At 35.2% G+C, this 27,965-nt stretch overlaps 3 protein-coding genes and 2 pseudogenes across 3 annotated transcripts; 2 read left to right on the forward strand and 3 right to left on the reverse strand.

The window, feature by feature from the left end:
- Positions 1 to 551: 551 nt before the first annotated feature.
- LOC18052131 (pentatricopeptide repeat-containing protein At5g66520) lies at positions 552 to 3,063 on the reverse strand. The gene is made up of 2 exons (XM_006445801.2): positions 2,415 to 3,063; positions 552 to 2,163 (listed from the first exon to the last, which is right to left on the reverse strand). The coding sequence occupies exons 1-2, from the start codon at positions 2,951 to 2,953 to the stop codon at positions 1,314 to 1,316; spliced, it is 1,389 nt and encodes a 462-aa protein (XP_006445864.1). The 5' UTR covers positions 2,954 to 3,063; the 3' UTR covers positions 552 to 1,313.
- Positions 3,064 to 5,134: 2,071 nt separating this feature from the next.
- Positions 5,135 to 6,880, forward strand: LOC18052132 (putative UPF0481 protein At3g02645). Its single transcript, XM_024190423.1, has 2 exons — positions 5,135 to 5,368; positions 5,464 to 6,880. Exon 2 carries the CDS (start codon positions 5,482 to 5,484, stop codon positions 6,775 to 6,777), a length of 1,296 nt encoding a protein of 431 aa, XP_024046191.1. The 5' UTR covers positions 5,135 to 5,368; positions 5,464 to 5,481; the 3' UTR covers positions 6,778 to 6,880.
- Positions 6,881 to 8,727: 1,847 nt separating this feature from the next.
- On the reverse strand, positions 8,728 to 12,219 carry LOC18052133 (annotated as a pseudogene).
- Positions 12,220 to 12,406: 187 nt separating this feature from the next.
- On the reverse strand, positions 12,407 to 13,717 carry LOC18052134 (annotated as a pseudogene).
- A 6,729-nt stretch (positions 13,718 to 20,446) lies between these two features.
- On the forward strand, positions 20,447 to 22,402 carry LOC18052135 (UPF0481 protein At3g47200). Its single transcript, XM_006445805.2, has 2 exons — positions 20,447 to 20,459; positions 21,073 to 22,402. Exon 2 carries the CDS (start codon positions 21,091 to 21,093, stop codon positions 22,384 to 22,386), a length of 1,296 nt encoding a protein of 431 aa, XP_006445868.1. The 5' UTR covers positions 20,447 to 20,459; positions 21,073 to 21,090; the 3' UTR covers positions 22,387 to 22,402.
- The last annotated feature ends 5,563 nt before the right edge of the window (positions 22,403 to 27,965 follow it).

Consider the following 27,965-nt stretch of genomic DNA (forward strand, 5'->3'; position numbering starts at 1 on the left):
CTGCTAGCTCTAGGGGGGGGGGTCTTTCAATTGTTATTACTTTTTGAATGGATTAAATTCTATGAGTATAAAGTTGAAAGATAAAGGAAAAATAGTCACTTTTTACAGTAATTAAAGTGAGCTTCATTTTCGTATCTTGAGGCTTGACAGGGACTATAATTATAACTAAGCATTAACTTAATCAAAATTTGGGTGATTACAGATTTAGTAGACTCTTAAAAAACATAATACAATTACATCTGTGGTCCTTTATATCATTTTCCGTGCATAATTTTTGTGTACTCTCTCAATTATTGAGTTTTATCAACATCTCCACCACTCAAAACAAAAGTACTTTCATATTTTTCACATTATATTTCCTCTGATGCCAACTTTAGAACCAATAACTGAAGTGAAAATACTAAATTTGGACCAAATAAACTGATAATTGGACTAAAAATATCTTAATAATAACTTAAGAATATGAAATCCACCTAGTGATGCACTGCGGATTAAAGCATTAAAAGATTTGCAATAAAGGAAACTTGAACCTTTTTATTAAGAAGCTAGTCTGCATTATACACTGATGAGTGATGAGTTAAGGATACATTAGATGTGAATAGATAGAGAGGTACTTAAGCTATGAAATAATGCCATGAATGGAGTACCTAAGCTATGAAATAAGGCCAAGAATGGAGGGTTGGTAAGTGATGAGAAGGAAAAGCAGCAGCAGTACAAATGCTACACCCCAGGGCGAGCCACCAGCTCGGTGGATGGCACTAGGCTCAGACCCGGGAATAGGGAGGCTAACCTGGCTACCTGCAGAAAGCCAATGAACAATGATGATCAAAATCAAAGGAGACACCACTAGTAGTCTTTGCAGCAGCTCAGATGCTGTGGCCATTACTGCATCATAGACTAAGTAACCCAGGAATCCGCAAGCGAGTATCATTGCTGCCTTGAGAAACCATTGCTCTGTTAGGCCGGCACTCAGAGGCCTTGATCTTGCAGATGAAGCCATAAGTTGAAGCAAGTGGTTTGGAGCTAGATGGGACAGGACTCGAGGGTTTTAAAGATAACATGGTACAATTTTTCTTCTTTTCTTTTTTCTTTTTTTTTTTGTGTGTTTGCTTTTGTGGACTTGTGTGACCAAGTAATGATACAAGATACAGAATTATTGAGCCTCTGTCAGTAGCTTTGTCCTATATGTTAACATTTTTTAACAGAGGCAATAATTCACAAAGTAACAATTTGAAATCCAATATATCTCTTCTCATTTAGAAGAATCCAACCTGTTGCAAACAAAATTGACCCTCTAGCTGAGAAATTTGCACTTATGCTGCTGTCTCCTTTGACATTTCTTCCGCTGAACCATCATTCACCTTAACCCAACTGCATCCAGGCACTTTGTTCAATCCCTTCTGATTTATGGCAACCATCAGCTCAGCTGCAGTATCCCAATTACCGGATAGAGAAGATACACTAGCAGCAAGTACATAGTTGGCTCCTAGTTCAGGCTCTAGTTTAAGTAAAAGCTTTCCAAGGTTATCATCTAAATAGAGGACCTGCCCGTGGTTTCTACAAGCCCCTAGGAAACTCCTTAATATAACTGCATTAGGCTCCGTTGGCATGTTCCTGATAATATGATAAGCTTCTTCAATCAATCCAGCTCTTCCAAGCATATCAACCATGCATCCATAATGCTCCATTGTTGGTTTGATATTATATACTCTCGCCATTTCATCAAAATAATTCTTACCCTCATCAACAAGACCCAAATGGCTACAAGCTGATAAGATTGCAGAAAACGAAATGCTGTCTGATTTTAGCACTGTTTGTATCATCTTGGCAAACAAGGAAATAGCATCATTTCCTCGGCCGTTATCTGCAAGTCCAGAAATCATGATTGTCCAAGACTGCAAATTCTTCTCACGCATTAAATTGAAAACTTTGAAAGCTTTCTCAACATGCCCACACTTGGAACACATCTCAACCAGGGCGGTTCCTAGAGCAACATCCAGCTCCAAACCATTAACGACAGCGTATGAATGAATGGGTTCTCCTGCCCTGACATTGATCAGACTGGTACAAGCAGAAACCAAGCTTACCAAGGTGACAGAGTTTGGATTTTCATTTGCTAACTTCATTCGATGGAACACCTTCAATGCGTCCGATGGACTATCACTTTATGCAAAAAAAGTGATATCAGGATATACGGTAATAAAGGAAACGAAAGCAAAATAGCAGATTCACATGAAAACAAGCACCGCAACTAGACAAACTCATTAACTAATGAACTTCACGCAGCAATTATTTGGCTTTTATTCACATTAACGGTTTTTTATTTTATTTTATTTTATTTTATTTTTTTAAATCCACGACAAGTAACAATAACACATTCAAACAATTAAAATCAAATCATTGAAGAAACATACCAAGCAACAAAACCCGCAATCATAGAACTCCAAGAAACCACATCTCTCACAGGCATTTCCTCGAACACTGCTTTCGCAAAATCAATTTCCTTACAGGCAGCATACATCCTCAAAAGGGTATTCCCAATATATTTATCCGAATCCAAACCCACTTTAAAAATCAACGAATGCACTGACCCACCAATTCCAATCAACAGACACCGACCACAAGCTTTTACAACAAAAGGGTACGTAAAATTATCAGGTCTAAACCCTGTTTTTAGCATTTCATCGAACAGTTTGATTGATTCAATCGAACAAGAGGTTTTTGCGTACGCCCTTATAAGGGTATTGTAAGCAAAAAGTGGTGGCGTGACGGGCAAGTTATTGAATAAGGATCTCGTAAAGTGGAGTGAGATTGAAAGTGAAGTGAGAATGAAGCGTGAGATTATGTATGTGTTGTGATCGAGTGATTTTTTGAGGAATAGAGTGTGGAGTTGATGAAGGTGGTGGACGGTTTTTGACAGTTGGATCAGGGTTTCAATATGGCGGGAAATCATGACCCTAAACTAAAGCTATTCTGTTTCGACAACTAACTGTTCGAAAAATCACTCAGCTAAATTGAAAGGTGAACTTGAGACCAGCGTTGGGTTTATAAATATATAATGAATCTTTCATCTCCATAACACTCTTAAAATTTTCAGAAGTCTTGGATATATTATCATAATTGAATGATTCTATACTCCTCAAATGGTATGTTACATTGAAAATTATTTGTTCCAAATCACCATCGAAGTTCGTTTCATTTTGAATTACAATTATAACAATATTGATATTTATTAATCAGAAAACTTACTGGCATCGGTTTTATTATGACGCGGCGAAACGTACTACACCTTCGTAGAAAAGGAATCTACTTCTTTTCCATTATGGTGCGGCCAAATGAACTACTCCCACTGGGGTTCGAACTCTTGCCCTCGATAAGGAGGGCGTGAGTACGGATGATGTTTTCCCCGCTAAAAGTTGTAGTACGACACTAACGTGTGGAGATGCATGAATAAGCATAAAAGTTGAGAAATAAAAGAAAAAAAAAACTATTATTTTTTAAATATTAGAAACTTTTTATGTCAGTTGTAACAACATGACACTTGCAACAAAACCATTTTCTTGGCAATTGAAGTAATGTCAATTTTTTTTAAAATTCAAAATTTCAACTAAAATGTGGTTTGTCATAGAGCTCTTTTGGGATTGTTTTTTAGGCTCAAAATTTTGATTTCGAAAAGATAAAAATTAGTTTTGATATTTTTTTAAAATTACTTTTGGTAAAATCACCCCATTATATGGTAAATTAGAAAAGTAAAAAAGAAATAACTTTACACAACTAATTTCATATATATCTTCACATATACTATAAATATCCAAATTATCCTTATTCAATTAAGAAATTATAACACCCTATGCGAATCCCACATCGGTAAAGCACGGGAGAGACACTTAAAATTACAAAATATTTAACTTTTACAGCTGATTAATTTTAAAGCACAATTATTAATAATTATTTTAAAAGTTATAACATTGTCAAATTGACCCATAGTCGGTCCAACCCTAAATTTGAGACGTAAAAATGTGAGGTACATATGGCGTAAAAAATCCATCACAATCGTGGTTGCAATTTCTACCACGGTCACAAAGTGCAACAAAACCTAAATTGTCATCTAAAGGATCAAAGTATTTTGAAGTCGTTGTTTAATCTCTCACATTTATCTATTGTAAGTTACCACCATCAATATATGCGCATATTTTTTGAGCTGAACTGACTAATTTTCTCCGTCAATTTCAATGAGTATTCAGAACATCAATTGAGAGAACCCAAATCATTGAAGAGGTAGAAGATACGAAGGGCTTTCTTGGTATAGCAATACAGTTTAACCAGTGAAAATAGACAAATTTAAAGTAGGAATTCGCTTTATTTTTTTAATTAAATTGGGTCACCTAACCTCGACATAAATTTTGGACTGATTTGTGGCCTATTGAATTGTTTGAGCACGATCGCCTAGTTGCTAATTTTTTGCTTGATTGAAAAATTAAAATGAAAACAACTTATTCAATTTTATAGAGAAAGCAACTCGGTTTTGTTGTATTAAAAAAAGACTCTTGACCTCTTATCAATTTGTCTGAAGAGTGCACGATTGGTTGGGAATTGTTTTATTATATTCCTCGATCGAGGATCATGCGAGCAAAGCGCACGTTTAAACAATCCAACGGGCATTCTCAAAAAACCAAAAATAAAAAATAAAAAATCAGCCCACAAATTATTTCTTATTACGAGAGCTTGGTCTGTTAATAAAGAGCAATCATCCATGCATCACCTCTCTTCTTGTGTTTTTTTTTTAAATACACATTTTTTTTAAAGCTGAATTCTACTTGAAAATATATTTTTATGCACTCGTCCATCGCTGTTTTAATGGGGTTGATCAAATGATTTTTTTTACCCACAAACATAAAATTATTATTTTTCCCTAAATCAATGTCAAAAAATAAATAAGAAAGAAAAAAAACTACAAAAGACACTAGTAAATATAAATTGAATGTAATAAAGTGTGATCAGATATAATCAAATTCGAGATCAATCAATATGCAGCCAGTAATTATTGTAAAACATAAAACATAAAACTACTTCAATTAAATAATGATGGGGATTAAAATTTAAAAAGCTTATGCTTAATCGTCACCATCTGGGTCAACACCCTCAAAAGTCCACTCACACTCCTTCCTGGCTGCTTCCTCCTCCTCGGGCATAAAATCATTTTCAATCCCAAATAACTTTACTTCCTGACATACTCGACACTCTTGTTCTTAATCTTGTTGGCCAGAGCCTCGGTCAAATAATCCAACATCTTTTTGATATTCAAATAATTCGTCACCACTATCATCTCCTTCGACTCATCATTGCTCTTGCTCTTCCCAAACTCCTAGTTGAGCGTCTTCAACTTCTGTTCCGGTTATTGTTCTTAATGCTACCTGCTTTCTTTCTGTTTTACTGATTTCATTTATTTTGTTGCCACCGCAGCGAGCAATTAATGAGAAGATGGACGCCAGAAAGCATGAGCATGAGGTTTATGATGTTTCGATTGATATGGAGAAGTTGGCAGATTCTTTGAGCGGGGAACTGGAGTCATTGCATCCCTTAGCCAGAGAGTGTTCCATCTACAGAGTTCCTGAGGCCACGCGGTGTTTCCATCCAAGTCATTTTGCTCCGCGAATGGTTTCAATTGGCCCTTTTCATCATGGTAAGGAAGAGCTAAAAGCCATGGAAGAGCATAAGAAAAGATACCTTAAGTGCTTTCTTCAACGAACTAAGGTACGCGTAGCAAGTTTCCTTGTATTTATAAAGGCAAGGGAAGCAGAATTGCGCAACTGTTATGCTGAAGCAATTCATCTTGAGAGTGATGAGTTCATAAAAATGGTTTTAGTGGATGCTGTGTTTCTCATTGAGTTCTTTCTGAAGTATTATCAACGTAATCTCAGAACGAATGAGGATCCCATATTCGGAAAATCATTTTTGTATGATGATGTGAAGCTGGAGATTTTGCTGCTAGAAAATCAGCTTCCATTGTTCATTCCCAACGACTTGTTTAATCTAGCCAAAACAGCAACGTTTGAAACAAACTTGTATGAGGAAATTTCCTTCATGACAATTACCTGCTTTTGGTTCAGGAATTGTATTGTTGGATATCTTCCAATACAGGAGAATTTGCTAGAACTCAACTTTTCGAAAGCTAAGCATTTTGTTGATCTGCTTATACTCTGTCTTCAGCCATCCCAGTCGCGTGCAGATATTGCGTTGAAAGATCCAAACATTCCCATTGTAAAGGAACTTCACCAAGCTGGAGTCAAGTTTAAACCAGGGTCAAGCAAAAATCTACTCGACATCAAATTTAATGAGGGAATTCTAGAAATTCCATTTTTAACGGTGTATGGCTCCACAGAGCGTTTGTACAGAAATGTTCTGGCTTTCGAGAGGATGCATTGCTACACTAGATATTTGAATGACTATATTATAATGATGAATTATCTTGTCAGCACTTCAAAAGACGCGGAATTACTGCTTCAGAACGAAATTATTGGGCTAGGGAATACTGAAGCAGTTCCAACTTTATTTCATAACCTTGATAAAGGATGTGCGATAAATTATTATGATTTCCAATATTCTGGTATTATTACTGATCTACAGGCCTATTGCAAATTACCATGGCACCAGTGGAAGGCAACCTTGAAGCAAAATTATTTCAACACTCCATGGGCGTCTATCTCTGTAATTGCAGCTGTTATTCTTCTTCTACTCACATCCATACAAACAGTTTGTTCTCTCATCGCATTGTAGATTCACTTTTACAGTTTATTATGTATTATTTTCTTAGAAGGATTTCACTTGTATTACCCGTGAGTGTTTCTGTTTAGCTCGACCACTTTTGCTGTTTTCACAATAAGTCCAACACATAACGGTAAAAATTTGACGATTCAATTAATATTGAAGAAAGGCTCAAGTTCTCCACTCGCCCAATCGTCCACTTGTTAATAAAAAATATCTAGAGTTATACATATCTAGGGAGGGGTGGTATATGGAAGATGTGGCCAAGAAATATAATAGATATATATATATATATATAGGCAGTTAGATTTTGGTGAAAAGGAAAATGCCCTAGAATTACACATATACGTCGGTTTTATTATGACGCGGCTCTATATAGGCAGTTTTCTGATTAATATTGATACTTATTAACCAGAAAACTACTGGCATCGGTTTTATTATGACGCGGCCAAATGCACTGCTCCTACATTGAACCAATCATAAGTAATAAGAAAATTTTTATTTCATTTTCTAAAATTTATAAATTGATTATCAAATTAGTTGTGTAAAGCTATTCCTTTTCTACTTTTCTAATCTACCAAAAATAATTTTAAAAAATACTAAAATTAATATTTATCTTTCAAAATCAAAATTTTGAGCTTAAAAAACAATCCCAAAAGAGCTATATGACAAACCACATTTTAGTGAAATTTTGAATTTCAAAAAAGTAATTGAAGAAAATGGTTTTGTTGCAAGTGTCATATTGTTACAACTGACATAAACAGTTTCTAATATTTAAAAAATAATAGTTTTTTTCTTTAATTTCTCGAACTTTTATGTTTATTTATGATTATGCATCTCCACACATTAGTGTCGCATTGAAACATCATCCGTACTCCCAAGTCCCACCCTCCAATGTGATGTATATGTGTCACGTCTTCGTGTATATATGGGTTGGCCCCTCTTCAAGTTCAAGTATTCTTAAATTCTTTTCATTAGTTTCTTAGACAACTTTTAATTCTAAGTACAAAGTAAAGATAAAAAAGTTAAAGATTCTCCACACTACATCCTTCATCATTTACTTGTTCAGCCCACTAAATAATCTAAGATAAGAATCCGATACCTTGTCTATCCCACTTGACATTGAGAATCAGCTTCACTTTAATGGGAACAACTTTGACATATTCGATCCCCATTATCAAAAGGTCTCATGCATATTTAAATCTAAAATTTCCCTTTTTAAAAGAAATAGAAATACCCCAAAAAGAAAACGCATAGCGCAAGCGTCTTCGAATATATATATTTTAAAGGGGTCTTAGAATATTTGATTGAAGGTCCGTAGTCCATACGCGCTAATTAATAAGAAAATGGAAAAAGAAAATGCGCGTTGAGAAAGAAAAATGAAAAAGAAAAGAGCACTGATAGATGCCTCGGGTCAAACCCCAGGTCAAAAGCCCCGAAGTTTTAATAAAATGACGCCGTTTTGTTAATTTTTTGGGTCGTTTCAATTTTTCTTAAAACAACGTCGTTTTGCTTGAGCATTCCAGCTCTGTGTCAAACTCATCTTTCTCTTGTAATAAAGAAACAGAAAAAACTCATCTTTCTCTTTCGATTTTTTACTTCACCACAGAACCCTACTACATAACCCCAACTGCAAAACCCCTCAAGCTGTTATCTTCCTTCTGCAGAACCCATCTTTCTCTTTCAGTCTTGTTATGCCAAAACACTAAGAAGAAATATCATGTACCTGCAGAATTGAATAAATAATTGAACAAGGGAGGCTGTCAGATTTAGTTAAAGCGTGATGTCCAAAGTGACAGTTCCACATATGGCAAACCTTCCCAAAGGATTGCCAGTTCCATCCCATTATAATTTGAAAACAATGATTACGTAGTTGAAAACATATTTAGTTTTTATATAATATGTTGAGTCGAAAATTGCAATTTATTACTTACAATTACTAATCTCTGTCATTGGTGGCAGTGGTGATCGTAGTGGCAGTGGTTGGCTGTCGGTGGTGGCTGTCCCAGTGGCTGCGTACGCATGGATTCTGGATGGTGGATTGAGGACTTTGAATGGCTGTGCTGCACTTAATCGATAAAGGAAAGGGCTTGGCAATTATCGGATAGAGAAGATACGCTTGGCAGAGTTGATGGTCCTGTGATCGTTGTCAGTCCTTTGTACATCTCACTTGAAACATGAACATAATTGCTCATAAGTCGGTTCCTGAGAATATGTCAAAGAACGTCCGCGCATTGCGTCTGTGGCAGTAGGAAACGCGACAGCTTCAAAATTATTGTAAAGAAGCGGCACCGATCGAGGAACAAAATAGAAACTCCAGAAGAAAGGATGTTGTAAAGCTTCCGCAGCGTTCGGCCTCATGTAGGGATTCCAGGAACAGAGCCACGAAATCAAGCTGATGGCATCACTGCTAGCAGATTCACACCACCCATCTGCGGGAGTTTCCAATTGAGATTGCTCGCGAGTTGAATTCCAAGAGGCGAAGAGTCCTTAGTGGGGCTTCCAATCAGTTGGCAGATTTTGTAAATCTGATCAGCTGAGCTTTTCCCCGGAAAGAGAATCCCGAAACTCAACATCTCGAACATAATAGCACCCATCGCCCACTTATCAACTTCAGGTCCATAAATCTCGGAAAAAAGCAACACCTCAGGACCTCGATACCAGCGAGTTGTGACATTATCAGTGCACGGCAGATTGGAATCAATTTCCTTCACCATTCCAAGATCCCCTATCTTGATCACACCTTTCGAAACAAGCAAGTTGGAAGGCTTTAGGTCACGGTGAAAATAACCCTGTTGGTGCCTGTAATGGAGACCTTGAAACACTTGGAAACACAAGTTTCTGACCTCATCTTCAGAGATATTTTTACCCTCTCCTTCTTTCATAAGTTTTAGAAGATCAGATTCCATGTACTCGAACACAATGAATACATCTTCGTGTTTTTTGACAAGATTCCTCAATTTGACAATGTTGGGACGACTATTCATCTTCCTTAAGCATTTAACTTCTTTCAAGTTCCTGCTCTCGTCCAAAGAAAAAATCTTCTTCTTCAATTTTACTTGACTGCAACAAATTCGCCACTCCTTTTATCAAGAGCCTGAAACACATCACCATAATGTTGCGGACCGCCCAATTCACTAGCCCAATTGCCCACAATTTCGGGCTAGAGAGCCAACACAAGGCCAAGAGTGCTAGCTTGGCCCAATTCCGGAAAGTTCTAGGCAACTCTAGCACATTTCGAGCACCCTTGACAGATATGCTCAAGAAAAATAGAATGTGGCATTGGTCCGAAGAGTGCCAACGAGCATTCGAGGAGTTGAAAAGAGTAATTTCGGAGGAACCCGTCCTCGCTCTCCCGGACCACACAAAGCCCTTCGAAGTTCAAACGGATGCCTCGGATTTCGCCATAGGTGGAGTCCTTATGCAAGAAGGCCACCCCATAGCATTCGAGAGTCGAAAGCTAAGCAATACGGAACGCCGCTACACGGTGCAAGTGAAGGAGATGACAGCCATCATCCATTGTTTAAGAGTGTGGCGACATTACTTGCTTGGCTCACACTTCACGATTATGACGGATAACGTGGCAACAAGCTACTTTCAAACGCAAAAGAAGTTGAGTCCGAAGCAAGCACGGTGGCAAGATTTCCTTGAGAATTCGACTATCGGCACGAATACAAACCGGGTAAAGCCAATGTCGTTGCGGACGCTCTAAGCCACAAGGCCGAATTGGCGACACTTAGCATGAGCCAACCGAAGTCCGACCTTGTCTCACGCATCAAGGAAGGCCTCCAACAAGATCCGCTAGCAAAGGACTTGCTGGAGAAAGTGGTCGAAGGCAAGACAAGGCGATTTTGGCAAGAGGAAGGCATCCTCCTCACCAAGGGAGATCGGCTGTTCATGCCAAGGTGGGGAAACTTGTGGAAGGAAGTAATCAAGGAGTGCCACGACTCCAAGTTGGCTGGTCACCCAGGAATCAAGAAAGTAATCAAGGAGTGCCACGTAATATATATTTATTGAATTTATTTGTTTTTTTAGTAATTTACCTATTTCGAAACAGGGTCAAAAATTCGATTTCAAAATCCTTTATTTGAATTGGCAATTGGGGATTCCCGATAAGAGAGATACTTATTAGTATTAGGGGTTGGGACTCCTGTCAATTGCAAAACCCCTCGTTTGTTGCAGCATCACTTAAAAAGAGGGTTTCCTTTAGACTAAGAAAGGGAAAGAAAAAGGCGAACTGGTATGCCTATCCTAATTCCCCATCCTCAAATCAGTCCTTCCAATTGGAGGAGTTAAATCTTGATAGAATTCAAAAAAGTCAGAAACACAGATATAATAAATAAGAGAAAAAAATAAGTAAATTGCCCTTCCTATTTCTAGGATTAAACAAAAGGATTCGCAAATAAAAGTGCTAATGCTACAACCAGCCCATAAATTGTTAAAGCTTCCATAAAAGCCAGACTAAGGAGACGGCATGTTGAGTACAAGGAAGGTGATCAAGTCATGATCAAGCTTCTACCCCAACAATTCAAGACTTTGCGGAAAGTTCACAAGGGCTTAGTGAGGCGCTACGAGGGACCCTTCCGAGTTGTTCGACGTGTGGGCAACGTCTCGTATCAACTCCAACTTCCGCCAAGACTCAAGATCCATCCGGTCTTCCATGTGAGCCTTCTCAAGCCATATCACGAAGACACGGGAGACCCAAGTTGCGGAGAATCGAGGCGCGTGCCAACCGCCGTTGTCACCGCGTTCGACAAAGATGTGGACTACATCATTGGGGACCGCGTGGTTTCGAGGAGGGGCGTGCCAGCACATAGCGAGTACTTGGTGAAGTGGGAAAACCTCCCCGAGAGCGAAGCCACTTGGGAACGTGAAGATGATTTGTGGTAATTCGCTGAGCACATCCAGAGGTTCAAGCACGAGAACGCGACGAGGACGCCGCGAGCTTAGGTGGGGGAGGATGTTGCGGACCGCCCAATTCACTAGCCCAATTGCCCACAATTTCGGGCTAGAGAGCCAACACAAGGCCAAGAGTGCTAGCTTGGCCCAATTTCGGAAAGTTCTAGGCAACTCTAGCACATTTGAGCTTGTAAATACTTTAGAATTCTCTATACAATTCCAGCACATGTAAATAGCTAGGAAATGGTAGAATTCTCTAGAATCTTTAGAGCTTGACAAGCCTCCCCTATAAATATGGGATGGCATTAGGCATTTGTATCCAACAAACACTACAACAAGTATTGTAAGCAACTCAAGCTTTGTAATCTCTCTTTGTGCAATATAAGTTTTCTTATTCGGCTCCATTGCTCTCTTCTCTAGTTCGAGAAGCTCTAGGCTTACTTAGCAACATTCAGCAAAGTTGTCTAAGTGCCGCATGGATTAACCGCGCAAAATACTCATCCCGTGACAATAAGCCCCCGACCCAAGCTCCCTAATCTTTTCGTACTGCTCCATTATTTTTAGTACAATATACGGAACGAAATTTTTGTTTCTCCACGGATATTTATATGTGACAATAACTTGCCATATTGAATTAGGGAATACTTTCCTATTCCCGTTCCGTGTAATAATAATGCCTTAATTAAATAGGAAACTAGTTTCCTAAATGAAATTAATATGGTACTAGGAAAAGGAAATTTGTTTAAGAACTGCAATGGGAAAAGGTTACATCAACCATGCATCAATAATGCTCCATTGTTGGTTTGATATTCTATGCTCTCGACATATCATCAAAATAATTCTTACCCGCATCGACAAGACCTCAATGGCGACAAGCTGATAAGATTGCATAAAATGAAATGCTGTCTGGTTTTAGCCCTGTTTGTATCATCTTGGCAAACAAGGAAATAGCATCATTTCCTCGGCTGTTATCTGCAAGCCCAGATATCATGATTGTCCAAGAATGCAAATTCTTCTCACGCATTAAATTGAAAACTTTGAAAGCTTTCTCAACATGCCCACACTTGGAATACATCTCAACCAGGGCGGTTCCTATAGCAACATCGAGCTCCAAACCATTAACGACAGCGTATGATTGAATGGATTCTCCTGCTCTGACATTGATCAGACTGGTACAAGCAGAAACCAAGCTTACCAAGGTGACACAGTTTGGATTTTCATTTGCTAGATTCATTCGATGGAATACCTTCAATGCGTCCGATGGACTATCACTGTATGCAAAAAAAATAAGTAATATCAGGATATACGGTAATAAAGGAAACGAATGCATAATAGCAAATTCACATGAAAACAAGCACCGCAACTAGACAAACTCATTAACTAATGAACTTCATGCAGCAATTATTTGGCTTTTATTTACATTAACAGTTTTTTATTTTATTTTATTTTTTTAAATCCACGACAAGTAACAATTACACATAAACAATTAAAATCAAATCATTGAAGAAGCATACCAAGTAACAAAACCCGCAATCATAGAACTCCAAGAAACCACATCTCTTTCAGGCATTTAATCGAACAGTGCTTTGCCAAAATCAATTTCCTTACAGGCAGCATACATCCTCAAAAGGGTATTCCCAATATATTTATCCGAATCCAAACCCACTTTAAAAATCAACGAATGCAGAGACCCACCAACTCCAATCAACAGACACCGACCGCAAGCTTTTACAACTAACGGGTACGTAAAATTATCAGGTCTAAGCCCTGTTTTTAGCATTTCATCAAACAGTTTGATTGATTCGATCGAACAAGAGGTTTTTGCATACGCTCTTATAAGGGTATTGTAAGCAAAAAGTGGTGGCGTGACGGGCAAGTTATTGAATAAGGATCTCGTAAAGTGGAGTGAGATTGAAAGTGAAGTGAGAATGAAGCGTGAGATTATGTATGTGTTGTGATCGAGTGATGTTTTGAGGAATAGAGTGTGGAGTTGGTGAATGTGGTGGGCGATTTTTGACAGTTGGATTAGGGTTTCAATTTGGCGGGAAATCATGACCCTAAACTAAAGCTGTTCTTTATCGACAGCTAACTTGTTGGAAAAATCACTCAGCTAACATTAATGTTACAACTGCAACCAGATTAATGGTGCTGTTATTGGTTCAATTTTAACGGGTCCATGTGAACGAACTTGTCTTCTATTAGGTGGTCCTATGCTGGCTTTGATTATTTTATCTGCTTCAGTAGCTTCGAAAATATATGACTGTAGCTGGGTCTCATTTCAGTGGTTATCATTTTTTTAGTTTCGGCAGACCTTCGATTGAAAGAAATCCCTATATTTTAATTTACAAATCAATAAGGTTAGGGATTTTAATTTTTAGATCCCAATTCATATGGCATTCATCTATTGGATGGTATTTAATTATAATAATTTTACTAATTATGAAATTTTTTATCCAATAAATAATAAAATATGTAGTTATATAAATTGATGGAATGTGGTGGGCGATTTTAGACTAGTCTTGGATTTATAAATTTATATTGAATCTTTCATCTCCCAAACACTGTCTGTTTCATAATTGAATGATTCTATACTCCTCAAATGATTAGTTATACTGAAAATTCCTCGTTCCAAATGACCATCTAAGTTCTTTTCATTTTTATTTACGATTATAAAAATATTGATATTTTATTAATCAGAAAACTACTAGTATCGCTTTCATTATGGCGCGGCCAAATGTCCTGCTGCCACATTGAAAAGGAATCTGCTTCTAATTCTACTACGGTGCGGTCAAATGAACTCCTCCTACCGGGATTCTAAGTTTCGAGCTCCGTTCCTCGTTAACGAAGGTGGGCGTACTGATAATGTTTTCCACGCTAAAACATATGAAGAATATTTTACTGGCGAAGTATATAGCATCACTCAGAATATCCTACGGCTGTGGACCTGCGTAAATAAACATAAATGTTGAGAAGTAAAAAAATTTATTATTTTTTAATATTAGAAACTTTTTATGTCAGTTGTAACAATATGACACTTGCAACAAAACCATTTTCTTGGCTATTGAAGTAATATCAATTTTTTGTCAAATTCAAATTTTCAACTAAAATGTGGTTTGGCATACAGTGCTTTTGGGATTGCTTTTGAGGCTTAAAATTAATTTTTGAAAAGATAAAAGTTAATTTTAGTATTTGATTAATTTTTTACAAAATTATTTTTGATAAAATCAGCCCATCATACGGTAGATTTTAAAACAGAGAAGGAATAGTTTTTCACAACTGATTCTGAGAATCAGTTTTATGCTTAAACTTCGTTTGGTATAACTTTTTAAATAAAATTTATCTAAATGGAAGAGCTTTTACCAAAATAATTTTATTTGTTTGGTTGTCAATGAGAGTTTTTATTAAAAATTATAAAATTTCTTTAATAGACAAAAAAAGGAATGAAATAAGATTGTCAATTAAATAAAGGATATTTTAGATATTTTAACATTTTTAAAAAAATTTAACATTTACTTCCAAAAGTCCAAAATTTAAGATTTGCTAGAGGCAAAATAACTTATTTAATCATCAAAAGCTCTTTTTTTAAAAAAAAATCAAACAAAAACAAAAATTTTAAAAAGAACTTATATGAGATTAGATAAGCACTTATGACTATTGAATAAACAAATATCAAACAAACATCTAATACAATTTCATATACATTTTTACATATATTATAAATATCCAAAATTATTCATATTCAATTAGGAAACAAAATTATTAAATTTAAAGAGATTATCATCATTACCAATTATATTAAGATAACAAAATGAGAATTAAACTTAATAAAATAAAAATATTTATTTCAGTTATCAATTATTATATATACACTAAAAAAATTATATATACTTGTTTATAAATATGCAAATAAATTTTATTTAATATTATGTTTATTTTTTTCATTTGTATTATAATAAGATTCTTACTAAATACATATGACTGATTTTATAACTCACAGTACCTTTAAAAATAATTTTTTAGCAAATGTTTAACTTTTGTAGTTGATTAATTTTACAACACAATTAATATTAATTATTTTAATAAGTTATAACATTACCTAATTGGCACATAGTCGGCCTAACCCTGAATTTGAGACATATAAATGTGAGGTACTTATGGCATAAAATATATATCACAATCGTGGTGACAATTTCTACCACGGTCACAAAGTGCAACAAAACCTAAATTGTCATCTAAAGGATCAAAGTGTTTTCAAGTAGTTGTTTAATCTCTCACACTTATCTATCTTCTTAGTAGTTGTCACCACCATCAATACATGCACATATTTTTTGAGCTGAACTGACAAATTTTCCCACTCAATTTCAATGAGTATTTAGAGCATCAATGGAGAGAACCTAAATCATTGAAGAGATGGAAGACACGAAGGGCTTTCTTGGTATAGCCAGACAGTTGCACCAGTGAAATAGACTAAGTTAATATAGGAAACAGGATTCATTTTCAGTTATTGTTCCTGTTGAGATATACAGTGATGATGATACAGAGTATGATGCAACAGAGAGCATGATAAGCTTAGTGGTTTAGTCAGTAGCCCAGCAAAGTTAGTTATGCTGATGTGGATAGTTAGTTACAAACAGATTCAGTAGCTGTTAGCTGTATGAATCTTCTTGACAGATTCCATAACAAACTCGCGTGTAAAATTCAATAATACAAAAAAGTTTTCTTTCTTCTTCATTTTCCATCACTTTCTTTCTCACTTTCTCTACAACCAAACCGAGTTTTTCTCATTATCAAACAGTTCTTAATGCTACCTGTTTTCTTTCTATTTTACTGATTTCATACATTTTGTTGCCACCGCAGCGAGCAATTAATAAGAAGATGGATGCCAGGAAGCGTGAGCGTTGTGGTGTATCGATTGATATGGAGAGGTTGGCAGATTCTTTGAGTGGGGAATTGAAGTCATTGCAATCAAAGCTTATTTAACTAATTTGTACTGTTTGGTTGCCGAGAAAAGTAAAGAGAAAGCTGAGAATTGAGAGAGAAAATTCTGATCAAAACAAAGCAATAATTCTCATTAATCATGAACCTGATTACAAGGCTATTTATAGTAATAATATCTGGAACATTCTACATGCACCAAAAGCATGTGCTTAAGCTTGAGCTAATTGCTAAGAAACTAGTAGCTAAATAATACATTCATAACAACCTTGCTGACAAAGCTGCCACGTCACCAGCTTTAGTTATTTAACGAACTAAGCATCCGAAGTATATTCCTAGCAATTGCATCCCTTAGCCAGAGAGTGTTCCATCTACAGAGTTCTTAAGACCACGCGGTGTTCCCATCCAAGACATTTTACTCCGCGAATTGTTTCAATTGCTCCCTTTCATCATGGTAGGGAAGAGCTAAAAGCCATGGAAGAGCATAAGAAAATATACCTTAAAATGATTTCAGCAAACTAAGGTACGCATAGCAAGTTTTCTTGGATATATAAAGGCAAGGGAAGCAGAATTGCGCAACTGTTATGCTGAAGCAATTCATCTTGAGAGTGATGAGTTCATAAAAATGGTTTTAGTGAGTGGCGGACCCAGACACTTAAATTAGGGGCTTAGTTAAAAACATTTTATTTAATTTGGAATTTTTTTTAATGTTCACTTGAATATATTTTAAATCTCATAAACTTAAATTCCATTACTTTCTTTAAAATTCTAAATAAAATAATAATAAATTATTTATTTTAAATGCGTGAAAGTATCATTTTTCTAAATACTTTTCACAAAATATTTTAAAAAAATAAAATAATGTGGTTATTGGAATTTAAACCAAGAGTTTAAAACCATCATAGAACACACTTACTATTGAACTACAAATTTTTTGTTATATAAAACACGTGTCTAAATTTTTTTATTTAATTCTTTTAAAAGGGATTTAAGATACATTAAAAAAAATTAATGCCCTAGAAGGGGCTGGGCCTTAATTGGGCAACCCCTTCTGGGCCTTAATTGCCCATGGTTTTAGTGGGTATTGTGTTTCTCTTCGAGCTCTTTCTGAAATTCTACCTACCTAATTTCAGAACTGATGAGGATCCCATATTAGGAAATCATTTTTGCATGCTGATGTCAAGCTTGAGATTTTGCTCTAGAAAATCAGCTTCCATTGTTCATTCTCAATGACTTGTTTAATCTAGCCAAAACTATCTCCAGACAGTCCAACATTGATCTTCACCAGGAAACCACTTTCGGCATAAAAAGCTCTCATTAGGTTTTGGACTGAACCAAAATTGGACGAAAACAGCTCTTATAAGGCAAGCTATTGGAAATGATCTTGTAAAGTTAAGTGTAATTGAAAGTGAAGTAAGTATGAAGTGTGATATGATGTCTGTATTGTGATCAAGTGGCGTTTTGAGGAATAGAGAAGAGACTGGAGTTGACGAAGGTGATGGCCATTTTTTTATGTCAAGGCTCCACCAAAAAGGGCAAAGAAAAGAAGAAAGAAGACAAAGGAGGAAGAAGAAAAAAGGAAAGAAAATGAAGAAAAATGGGTGCCGTTATTGACATTTTGATTTGGTGATTGCCGACCATGGACAAAATGAAATGGAGGTGGTTGAGTTAGGTGGCTGTCAAACCTAACTTGTGGAATTTGTTAGCCAACATTTGGCTATATAAAGGGAGCCATGCAAATGAGTTTTGCATCTTATTTTGAGTGCATCCGAGAGCTTATAAAAGAGAGAAAAATAAGTTTCTCTTTATAATCATTTGTTTTCAATATTTATACATATGAGAGTGTGGGTGCAATAAATTAGGTTTTGGGTAGTGAGGAATTTATCTCAAATTACTTGTAATTCTTCCTATATAGTGATAAATTATCCTTTTGTCTTCTCCCGTGGATGTAGGCTAAAAGCCGAACAACGTAATTTTCTTGTGTTCTCTTTGTGTTTGTTCTTTATTTTCTTCTAATTTTACTTTAGCTGCGTGTCTGCTTCACCTATCAATTTCCTAACATTTAACAGCTGGATTCGGTTTTGAATTTGGCAGGAAATCATGACCCCAACCTTTAAGTTTAAACGAAAAAAAAAATGCTGCTTCTAGACAACTAACTTGTGAAAGAACATGATATTTCATTTGGTACAGCAGTGAGCCTCATTGTAGAATGGTAAATTTTTTAAATATTAAATTTGGTTAGGCAGCGCTCTGTCATGCAAGAATGGCTACTGTGTACATGAGTTTAATTCGTAACATGGTATGTTGGATCTCACACAAGTTTTAACAATAAGTTACGCGTTTCACATTTGTAAAAATAAAAAAAAAAAAGTTTTGAGAATATATACATTTCAAAATTTAATTTAATAGATTTTATTTTAATATTATTAACTAAAATAATAAAGTTAATAAAATTTAATACTAATAAATGTTAATAATGATAATATTAATAAAAAAATAATAACAATAATTAATAATAACTAAAATAATAAAGTTAATAAAATATAATATTAATAATAAATGTTAATAATATTAATAATAATAAATGTATATATTTTAGTTATTAACTTTATTATTTTAGTTAATAATATTAAAATAAATTCCTTAAATTTGGACATGTAACACTCTTGTTTTAGCCTTAACATTTCAGAAGTCTTGGCATATCATCATAGATGAATAATTCCAAACACATCAAATAAATAGTTCTATTGTAAATTCATCGTTCCAAATGATCAATGGACATGCCAATTAAAACATGGTAATGTTTCCCTGATGTTGCTTCTAAGGTATAGCATTACTCTTACAAGCCACGGCTGTGTTATGCATAAATAAACATAAATTTTGAGAAATTTGAAGTATTAAATAACTTTTGCATGCGTGGATAGATGAAAAGGAGCGGAGCTAGAATAAAAATTTAAAGGAGTATCTAATTAATGGGTAAAATGTTAAACTTTTAAAGTTAGCGGGGGCCAAATCAGCAAAATAAATATTAAAAACTGAAATTGTAAATTTACATAACTATATTTAATAATTGCTTTTGTACCTACAACAGGGCGTGGCCCCTGTTTTACATGGGGCAGCTTCCCCTGGGTGGCAGTATCTACAATAATACTTGATACATGTTTATGCTTTTACCTTTTTTCATAGAGAAACCGAACCAACCTGCTTTAAGTTTTAGTTAACTTAAGATGATGTTCAAGAATATTATACGCTTTTTTTCTTCAAGAATTTACTTTAATAATTCATTTTAGGCTACACTAAATTGTTTATCATAATGAGACTTGATTTTAACGCTATTATTGGATCCTTATGATTCTGCTTAAACTCTTGAACCAAATTATTTCACTAACAAGCATTCTCAAGTTTATTCTCCCACATACAAATTTTATTTTATTTTAATTTATTGACTTGCTTTAAAATTCTCTTATCTCTAAGCTTGCTTACCTGGAGTTCTGGTTTTAATACTTGAGGAAACCTATAATACTTATTGATTCTTACCAATCAACTTTAACTTTTATGTAAAGAGATTTCTTTAAGACTCTAACAACCAACAATCTTTATCCTTGATTTTTCGTTTCGTAATTTTTGATGATTTCAATTATGAAGCTTAAAGCATGCATCTTATTAGATGGGAACCTGTAAAGAAAGAAAACAGTTACTGACTTTATTGAAAGAGAGGTTCCATAAAAGACAAGAGAATTGTGATGTTCTGAAGAAAGGAATAAGTGTACAACATCAATTTATTATTCGGACGACAAGGTCGACGATATATAGTACTGGTTTCATCATCCATAATTAATTCAAGAAACAAAGATAGAAATGTGAGTATTCACTTGTCTTAATTTTGATGTGTTAATAAGTTTATGATAGATATGTAATCAATTGTTATATCTTTAAATCAATGCGGACACACACACACACATGTATGTATCAGCTCACAAATTATTTCTTATTATGAAAACTTGGTCTTTTAATAATATAAACTAAAAGAGACTGTCCTCGTATACACCTTTATATTAAGGAATAATTTATTTTTATTTTGGGTGAGGAGACTTTGTTGATTATATTAGTGGGCTGTTTGGGTATGTACGTGTAGCAGAGGCTATATGCAAAATAAAATGAGTTTTCTTTTCTCGTTCTCTTTAATCATTCTGGAACTAAGTTAGCAACTGTCCTTGAGATAGCTGGTTTCGGTTTTGTTCTGTTTTACTGGTTTCATTGAGTAATAATATAATTACAAATTCTTGTACATTTTTTTTTTGCACAAACTGATGTAACATGATTTAATTGATTGGATTAAATATCTCTTAGTCCACATGATTTGTTTTTATTATATTATATTTTTATTCAACCAATAAGTTGATGCTAGATCGTTTGTACAAAAATTTGTGACTCTATCATCACTCCTTTTCATTTATTTTGTTGCTACTGCAGCGAGCAATTAATGAGAAGATGGACGCCAGAAAGCATGAGCATGAGGATTATGATGTATCGATTGATGTGGAGAAGTTGGCAGATTCTTTGAGTGGGGAACTGGAGTCTTTGCATCCCTTAGCCAGAGGGTGTTCCATCTACAGAGTTTCTGAGGCCCCGCGGTGTTCCCATCCAAGTCATTTTACTCCGAGAATTGTTTCAGTTGGCCCATTCCATCATGGTAAGGAAGAGCTAAAAGCTATGGAAGAGCATAAGAAAAGATACCTTAAGTGCTTTCTTCAACGAACTAAGGTCCGCACAGCAAGTTTCCTTGGATTTATAAAGGCAAGGGAAGCAGAATTGCGCAACTGTTATGCTGAAACAATTCATCTTGGGAGTGATGAGTTCATAAAAATGGTTTTAGTGGATGCTGTGTTTCTCATTGAGCTCTTTCTGGAGTATTATCAACCTAATCTCAGAACTGATGAGGATCCCATATTAGGAAAATCATTTTTTCATGTTGATGTGAAGCTGGAGATTTTGCTGCTAGAAAATCAGCTTCCATTGTTCATTCCCAACGACTTGTTTAATCTAGCCAAAACAGCAACGTTTGAAACGAACTTGTATGAGGAAATTTCCTTCAGGACAATTACCTGTTTTTGGTTCAGGAAGGAAATTGCTTCATATCTTCCAATACAGGAGAATTTGCTAGAAATCAACTTTTCGAGAGCTAAACATTTTGTTGATCTGCTTATACTCTGTCTTCAGCCATCCCAGTCGCGTGCAGTTATTGCGTTGAAAGATGTAATCATTCCCAGTGTAAAGGAACTTCACCAAGCTGGAGTCAAGTTTAAACGAGGGTCGAGCAAAAATCTACTCGACATCAAATTTAATGAGGGAATTCTAGAAATTCCATTTTTAACGGTGTATGATTCCACAGAGCGTTTGTACAGAAATGTTCTGGCTTTCGAGAGGATGCATTGCTACACTAAATATTTGAATGACTATATTCTAATGATGAATTATCTTGTCAGCACTTCAAAAGACGCGGAATTACTCCTTCAGAACGAAATTATTGGGCTAGGGGATACCGAAGCAGTTCCAACTGTATTTCGCAACCTTGATAAAGAATGTATTATAGATTATTCTGCTTTCGAATATTCTGGTATTATTGCTAATCTACAGGCCTATTGCAAATTACCATGGCACAAGTGGAAGGCAACGTTGAAGCAAAATTATTTCAACACTCCATGGGCGTCTATCTCTGTAATTGCAGCTGTTATTCTTCTTCTACTCACATCCATACAAACAGTTTGTTCCCTCATCGGATTGTAGATTCACTTTTACAGTTTATTATGTATTATTTTCTTAGAAGGATTTCACTTGTATTGCCGGTGAGTGTTTCTGTTTAGCTCAACCACAGTATGTACATAAAAGAAATAAGAGCAGCTGATTTCTGTACTTACTTTTGCTGTTTTCGCAATAAGTCTAGCACATAACGATAAAAATTTGACAATTCAAATAATATTGAAGAAAGACTCAAGCCCTCGATCCACTCGTCCAATCGTCCACTTGTTAACAAAAAATATCTAGAATTGTATATATCCAGGAAGGAAGGGTAGTTAGGATATGTGGTTAACAAATAGTTATATGGTGATATATGGAAAATGCGGCTAAGAAATATGATATGATACATACATATATAAGCAGTTAGATTTTTTGGGATGGGATTAATCGGGAGGACCAAGAGTTGGAATCATCGCCATTCGTAGGGGAAGCAAAATGCAGCAATCTGAAATCGTAACCATCCATTTTTGGGGAATAAATTTAATCAGATAAATTGAAAGGGTCTCAATACAAGCATCCATCATGCATTCGATAAAAGGATAAAGAAAGCGAAAGGTGTGTCAACCGGGGCTTTTAACTTTGAGATGAGAATCTTTTGATTCAATCTTCATGATATATCCAAATGAGCTGTTATGGCTACGGACAACGGTGGATTAAATTACACTTAACCTTATCGAGACCAAGTCAAAACAAAACTCAAAACCAGAGCGCCTTACAATTTATTCAAGGTGGCTCCAAAATGCTGAATGAGCCAAATTTTTAAGCTACAGGTTACGCAAGACGTTTAATCCTAATCGACTTTCAAAATCCAATTTATTGTATCCATATATATATCTAAACCACCACGTAGATCGGTGACAAACCCTTCTCCCTTCGTCATTTGCATATGTGGGTAACATTTCCTTCCAAATTACTTGACGGTGAATTTGATCCGCACAAATATCAAAAAATGGTATTTGCATGTGGGTAACATTTTCTTCCAAATTATTTGATGGTAAATTTGATCCGTATATATATATATATATATATAAAAGGTAGTATAATATTTTCAATGCATCAATTCAGTTTTGGAAAAATATTTTCGTTGTTGATGAACTCATGTGCCCTCATCAGATTGACTTTACGCTGCAAATAAAAATGGAAAAAAAAAAACCTTTTATCGTCTAACAAACATTAAAAAACATGAAACAGAAAAATTGGGCCATTTTGATTTGGGCCTATAATTTTAGGTCCAGTAGAAAGGCCTGATTGGCCATGCCAGCCCAATATTCAGGCCCGTTATGTTTCGACGAAAAGTTATTCTCTCACGTTCACGTTAGAACTTTGTTCTTCGATGATCGTCGGTTTTTTCATGCGAATGGAGTCCGCGCCTTCTCCAGATATCTTAAACGATGACAATGCAACAACTCTTGGTAGGTCATATTTTCGTTTGCTTATTATGCTTTGATACGTTTATATATTCATTCAGATCATATTTTAGTTTTTTTTTTTTTTTAAATATCATATTTAGTTCTGTTCTCTCTCTTTTTTTTTTTTTTAAAAAAGAAAACTCTATTTTTTCTTATTGCTAGAATTTATCAAACTTTAAGCATTTACGTTCTTTCTTCAATCAACTAATTTCTTGCTCGTCCATCCATGTGATGAATTGTTTTGAATAATTCTATGAGCTTGTTGCATGTGTTATTCATGGAATCGTGGTAACTGACTGAGACGATGAAAGTTTATGTTTTCATTTTATTTCATTGCATTTTTTTTTTTGGGTGGTATTTCAATTATTACTATTTTGAAGGGATAAATTTTTAGTTCAAGACTATAGATATGAGTAGGGAATGCATATCATGAATCCCATTTTTGCTTATCTGCATGGTAATTTATCGCTTCTATTATCGAGGAATGAGTTAAAACTTGGTTTGAAAATGGAATATTCCAGAGCTGGGAAGGACAATGGGTGAGGATGGCCAAAATTCTGGGCCAATGCAGGAGGACCTAGTGCAGCTGATTTCTGTACTTACTTTTGCTGTTTGCACAATAAGTCAAGCACATAATGATAAAAATTTGATGATTCAATTAATATTAGAAAAAGCCTCAAGTCCTCCACTCGTCGAATCGACCACTTGTTAACAAAAAATATCTAGAATTATATATATCCAGGAAGGGAGGGAAGTTAGGATATGTGGTTAACAAATAGTTATATGGTGGTACATGGAAAATGTGGCTAAGAAATATGGAAGCACTATACATGCTGCATAAAACGACAGCTGAGGAAAGGATGCTGCATATAATTTATATAATTATATTTAATAATTGTTTTTGGACCTACAATAACAGGGCAGGGTCTCTGTTTTCCATGAAGCAGCTTCCCCATGGATGAAAGTATCGACATCAATACTCAAAACATGTTTATGCTTTTACCTTTTTTCATGGAGAAGCCGAAAAAAACCCGCGTTAGGTTTTAAATTAATTAACTTAGATGAGGTTCAAGAATATTATACGGTTTTTCCCTCAGGAATTTATCGTAGTAATTCGTTTTAGGCTACACTAAATTTTTTATCGTAATAGATTCGTCGAAAGACTTAACTTTAACATTATAATTGGTCCCTTATCATTATGCTTGGGCTTTTGAACTAAGTTATTTCTCTAACAAGATATCAAAGTTGAATTTATTGGCTTTCTTTTAAATTCTCTTATCTCGCGGTTCAGGCTCTGGTTTTGGTAATTGAGGGGACCTATTAATTAATAGTTATTGACTCTTAACCTAAACTTTTGTGTCAAGCGATTAATTTCTTTAAATCTCTAACAACCAATATAATCTTTGTTCTTGATTATTCATTTTTTAATTTTTGATAATTTCCATTATGAAGCTTAAAGCATGCAGCTTATTAGATGGGAACCGATAAAGAAAGATAACACTTAAACGACTTTATTGAAAGAGATTCCATAAAAGATGAGAATTGTTATGTTCTGAAGAAAGGAATTACTGAGTGAACAATATCAATTTATTCGTATTATTCCTACATATATATGGAGTACATGGACCAATTTATTACGAGGACCAGGTCGATCTTATATGTAAGTGTGTTTCATATCCACAATTAATACTGGCTACAAAGAAAAGCAATGTGAGTACTTATTTTTTTCTTAATTTTTGATGTGTTAAGTTTCTGATTTATAAGCACTTGATCGATATATCTCTTAATTAACCTGGATACATACATCATTCTTCTTTTAGCTAGCTGGCCAAGGATGTTCCGGCCCTTTCTTTTTATTGTACTCTTTTTTCTTTAAAAGGCTGGCGACGGATGACAGGGAGGACGAGTATGTGCCTTTCGAAATGGAGAAGTTAGCCGATTCTTCATCCACAATTAACTCAGGGGCTATAGAAAAAGCAATGTGAGTATTCACTTTTGTCTTAATTTTTTATGGCTTATTAATCTATACACACTCGATCGTCACATCTTTTGATTAATCTAGATATATCCTAGGTACTGAAGGAGCATTACTCATTATTCTCTAGTTGCCATGTGTGTACAAATATTATCATGATTGATTGAAAAATATATTTGGCAATGAGTGAATGGAAAATGAGCAATCCTCCTGGAGCACAGCAAGACTTTTCCATACTAACGTTGTTTATTTCATTATTCTTCCATTAGTAACTGATTGAACAGGAAATGGAAAAGGAATCTACACAAGCAATTGCAAATTAAGTGGAAATTAACTTTTTCATTCTTTGTGTGATTAAAATAGCATGTGTACCACAAGTGAATTAACAAAAAAATAAACCAACACAATCCAAAGTAATAAATCGATCACAATAGACATAGATTTTTTATATGAAAATCTCAAATCCGAAAAGACCATAGGACCCTAGTCTGATATAATATTCTACTATATTAATAATGGGATTACAACACAATTTCTTCTCTAGATAGCACTAGAGGCTAATATCTATTTCTAGGTAACAATATCAATAATCTCAAAAATCTTGATTCACAGTAACACTTTAATATCTATCTCTTTGACAAATGAGTATCTCAAATAATAACTAACGAGAGGATAAAACAAAAATCAAGACTAATAGGAATGTAGAGAGCGATGCCAAAAACTTACCTCTAAATTTGAGAGTGTGGACTGGAGTGCAATGAATTCAAAACGGCTATGTTTTGAGTAAGTGATTATATTCATGAAATCATGTGCAGCTCGCATGTCGTATACTTCACTTAACTTAAGAGAGAAACGGCGTTGTTTTCAGTCGTTTTGGGCAAAGCTTAAGTGAAGCACGTGAGACAGCATGTGAGGAAGGAACCATATTCGTTATTAAGCCGTTACACACGCGTCAAAAAGTTGTGCAGTCTGGGTTTTTGATAGAGCTTTCCAGAGGGGTTTAGAAAGTGAGAGAGTCTTCTTGTTCCTTGTAATCTCCTCTGTATAAGCTCTGTAACTGATACAACTCTGCAGCTCAGAGTTTTTAAATCTTCGAATTACACTTTTCGAGTAAGTGCTAACTCCAGCAAAAAGAAACAAAGCAGAATGGAAATTCGATGAGAAACAGAGATAGCAGGAGAGACTGAGAGCGAAGAAGAAATATTTGCCAATTCCTCGTTTCTTTACTGACATGTTTCTTTCTACATATATCTTTTACCCCCTCAACATTACACGCGTAACTAACCACCAATGTAATGATTTGCACAAATAGACAAAACAAAATAACAAAATCACAGCTGCAATGTTTCTCCCTCTTTTTGTTCCTTCTCGAATGTTCTTTAGGTAATGTAATCTTGAGGTATGTTGGTGCCCTGCGCATACCAGTTGGACCTTTTATGGGCTCCTCGACAAGCTGGGCTTCTTCCTCTGTTTCAAGTGCTGACTTGTCATTACTCTCGGGCCAAGTTGTATCGGTAACAGTCATCTTTATTAATTGTCTGCGTGTCACCTCAATTTTAGAATGCGTCACCTAGCTAACGTCAATAATGGAGAAAGGCAGTAGAAAAAGAAAAGCAATATTGTAAAAGTTTGATGCAGTCAATTAAAGGAGATAGCAAAAGAAAGATAAATAAGCAAATATTTTAATAAAATAGCTAAACCAGATAATTGAATAAATCAGTATGCGTATTAATTCTAGAATAGCAAGACATATACCTTTTTTTTTTTTTTATCATGAATTAGTTGCTTTAGCGAGAAATTTTAATCAAAGTCAAAATTTTTATTGTGAAAATGCAGAGTACTTTCCAACCTGGAAAAATTGCAGAGTCCTTTCACCACCAATCTTGCACGATACCGCTCCACTTGGTCATTGTCATCACATTTGATCTTGTAGACCCATTTGTTACAAATGGCTTTTCTTTCGCGTGGTAGTGATACAAGTTCCCATGTCTTATTCTTGTGTAGAGCCTCAATTTCTTCCTGCGTTGCTGTCATCCACAAAGCAACATCTGACCTGTTTAAAGTTTCGTGGAAAGTTCATGGCTGTGGATGAAATATTTTATTTTTTTTTCTCACGTGGCGCGCCTTCTTTTCTTTTGTTTCTTCTTCTTCTTTTTTTCTGCCCTTTTCGATGGGGCGTTGAC

Source organism: Citrus clementina, unplaced genomic scaffold (assembly GCF_000493195.1).
Source record: "Citrus clementina cultivar Clemenules unplaced genomic scaffold, Citrus_clementina_v1.0 scaffold_2, whole genome shotgun sequence".
NCBI lineage: Eukaryota > Viridiplantae > Streptophyta > Magnoliopsida > Sapindales > Rutaceae > Citrus > Citrus x clementina.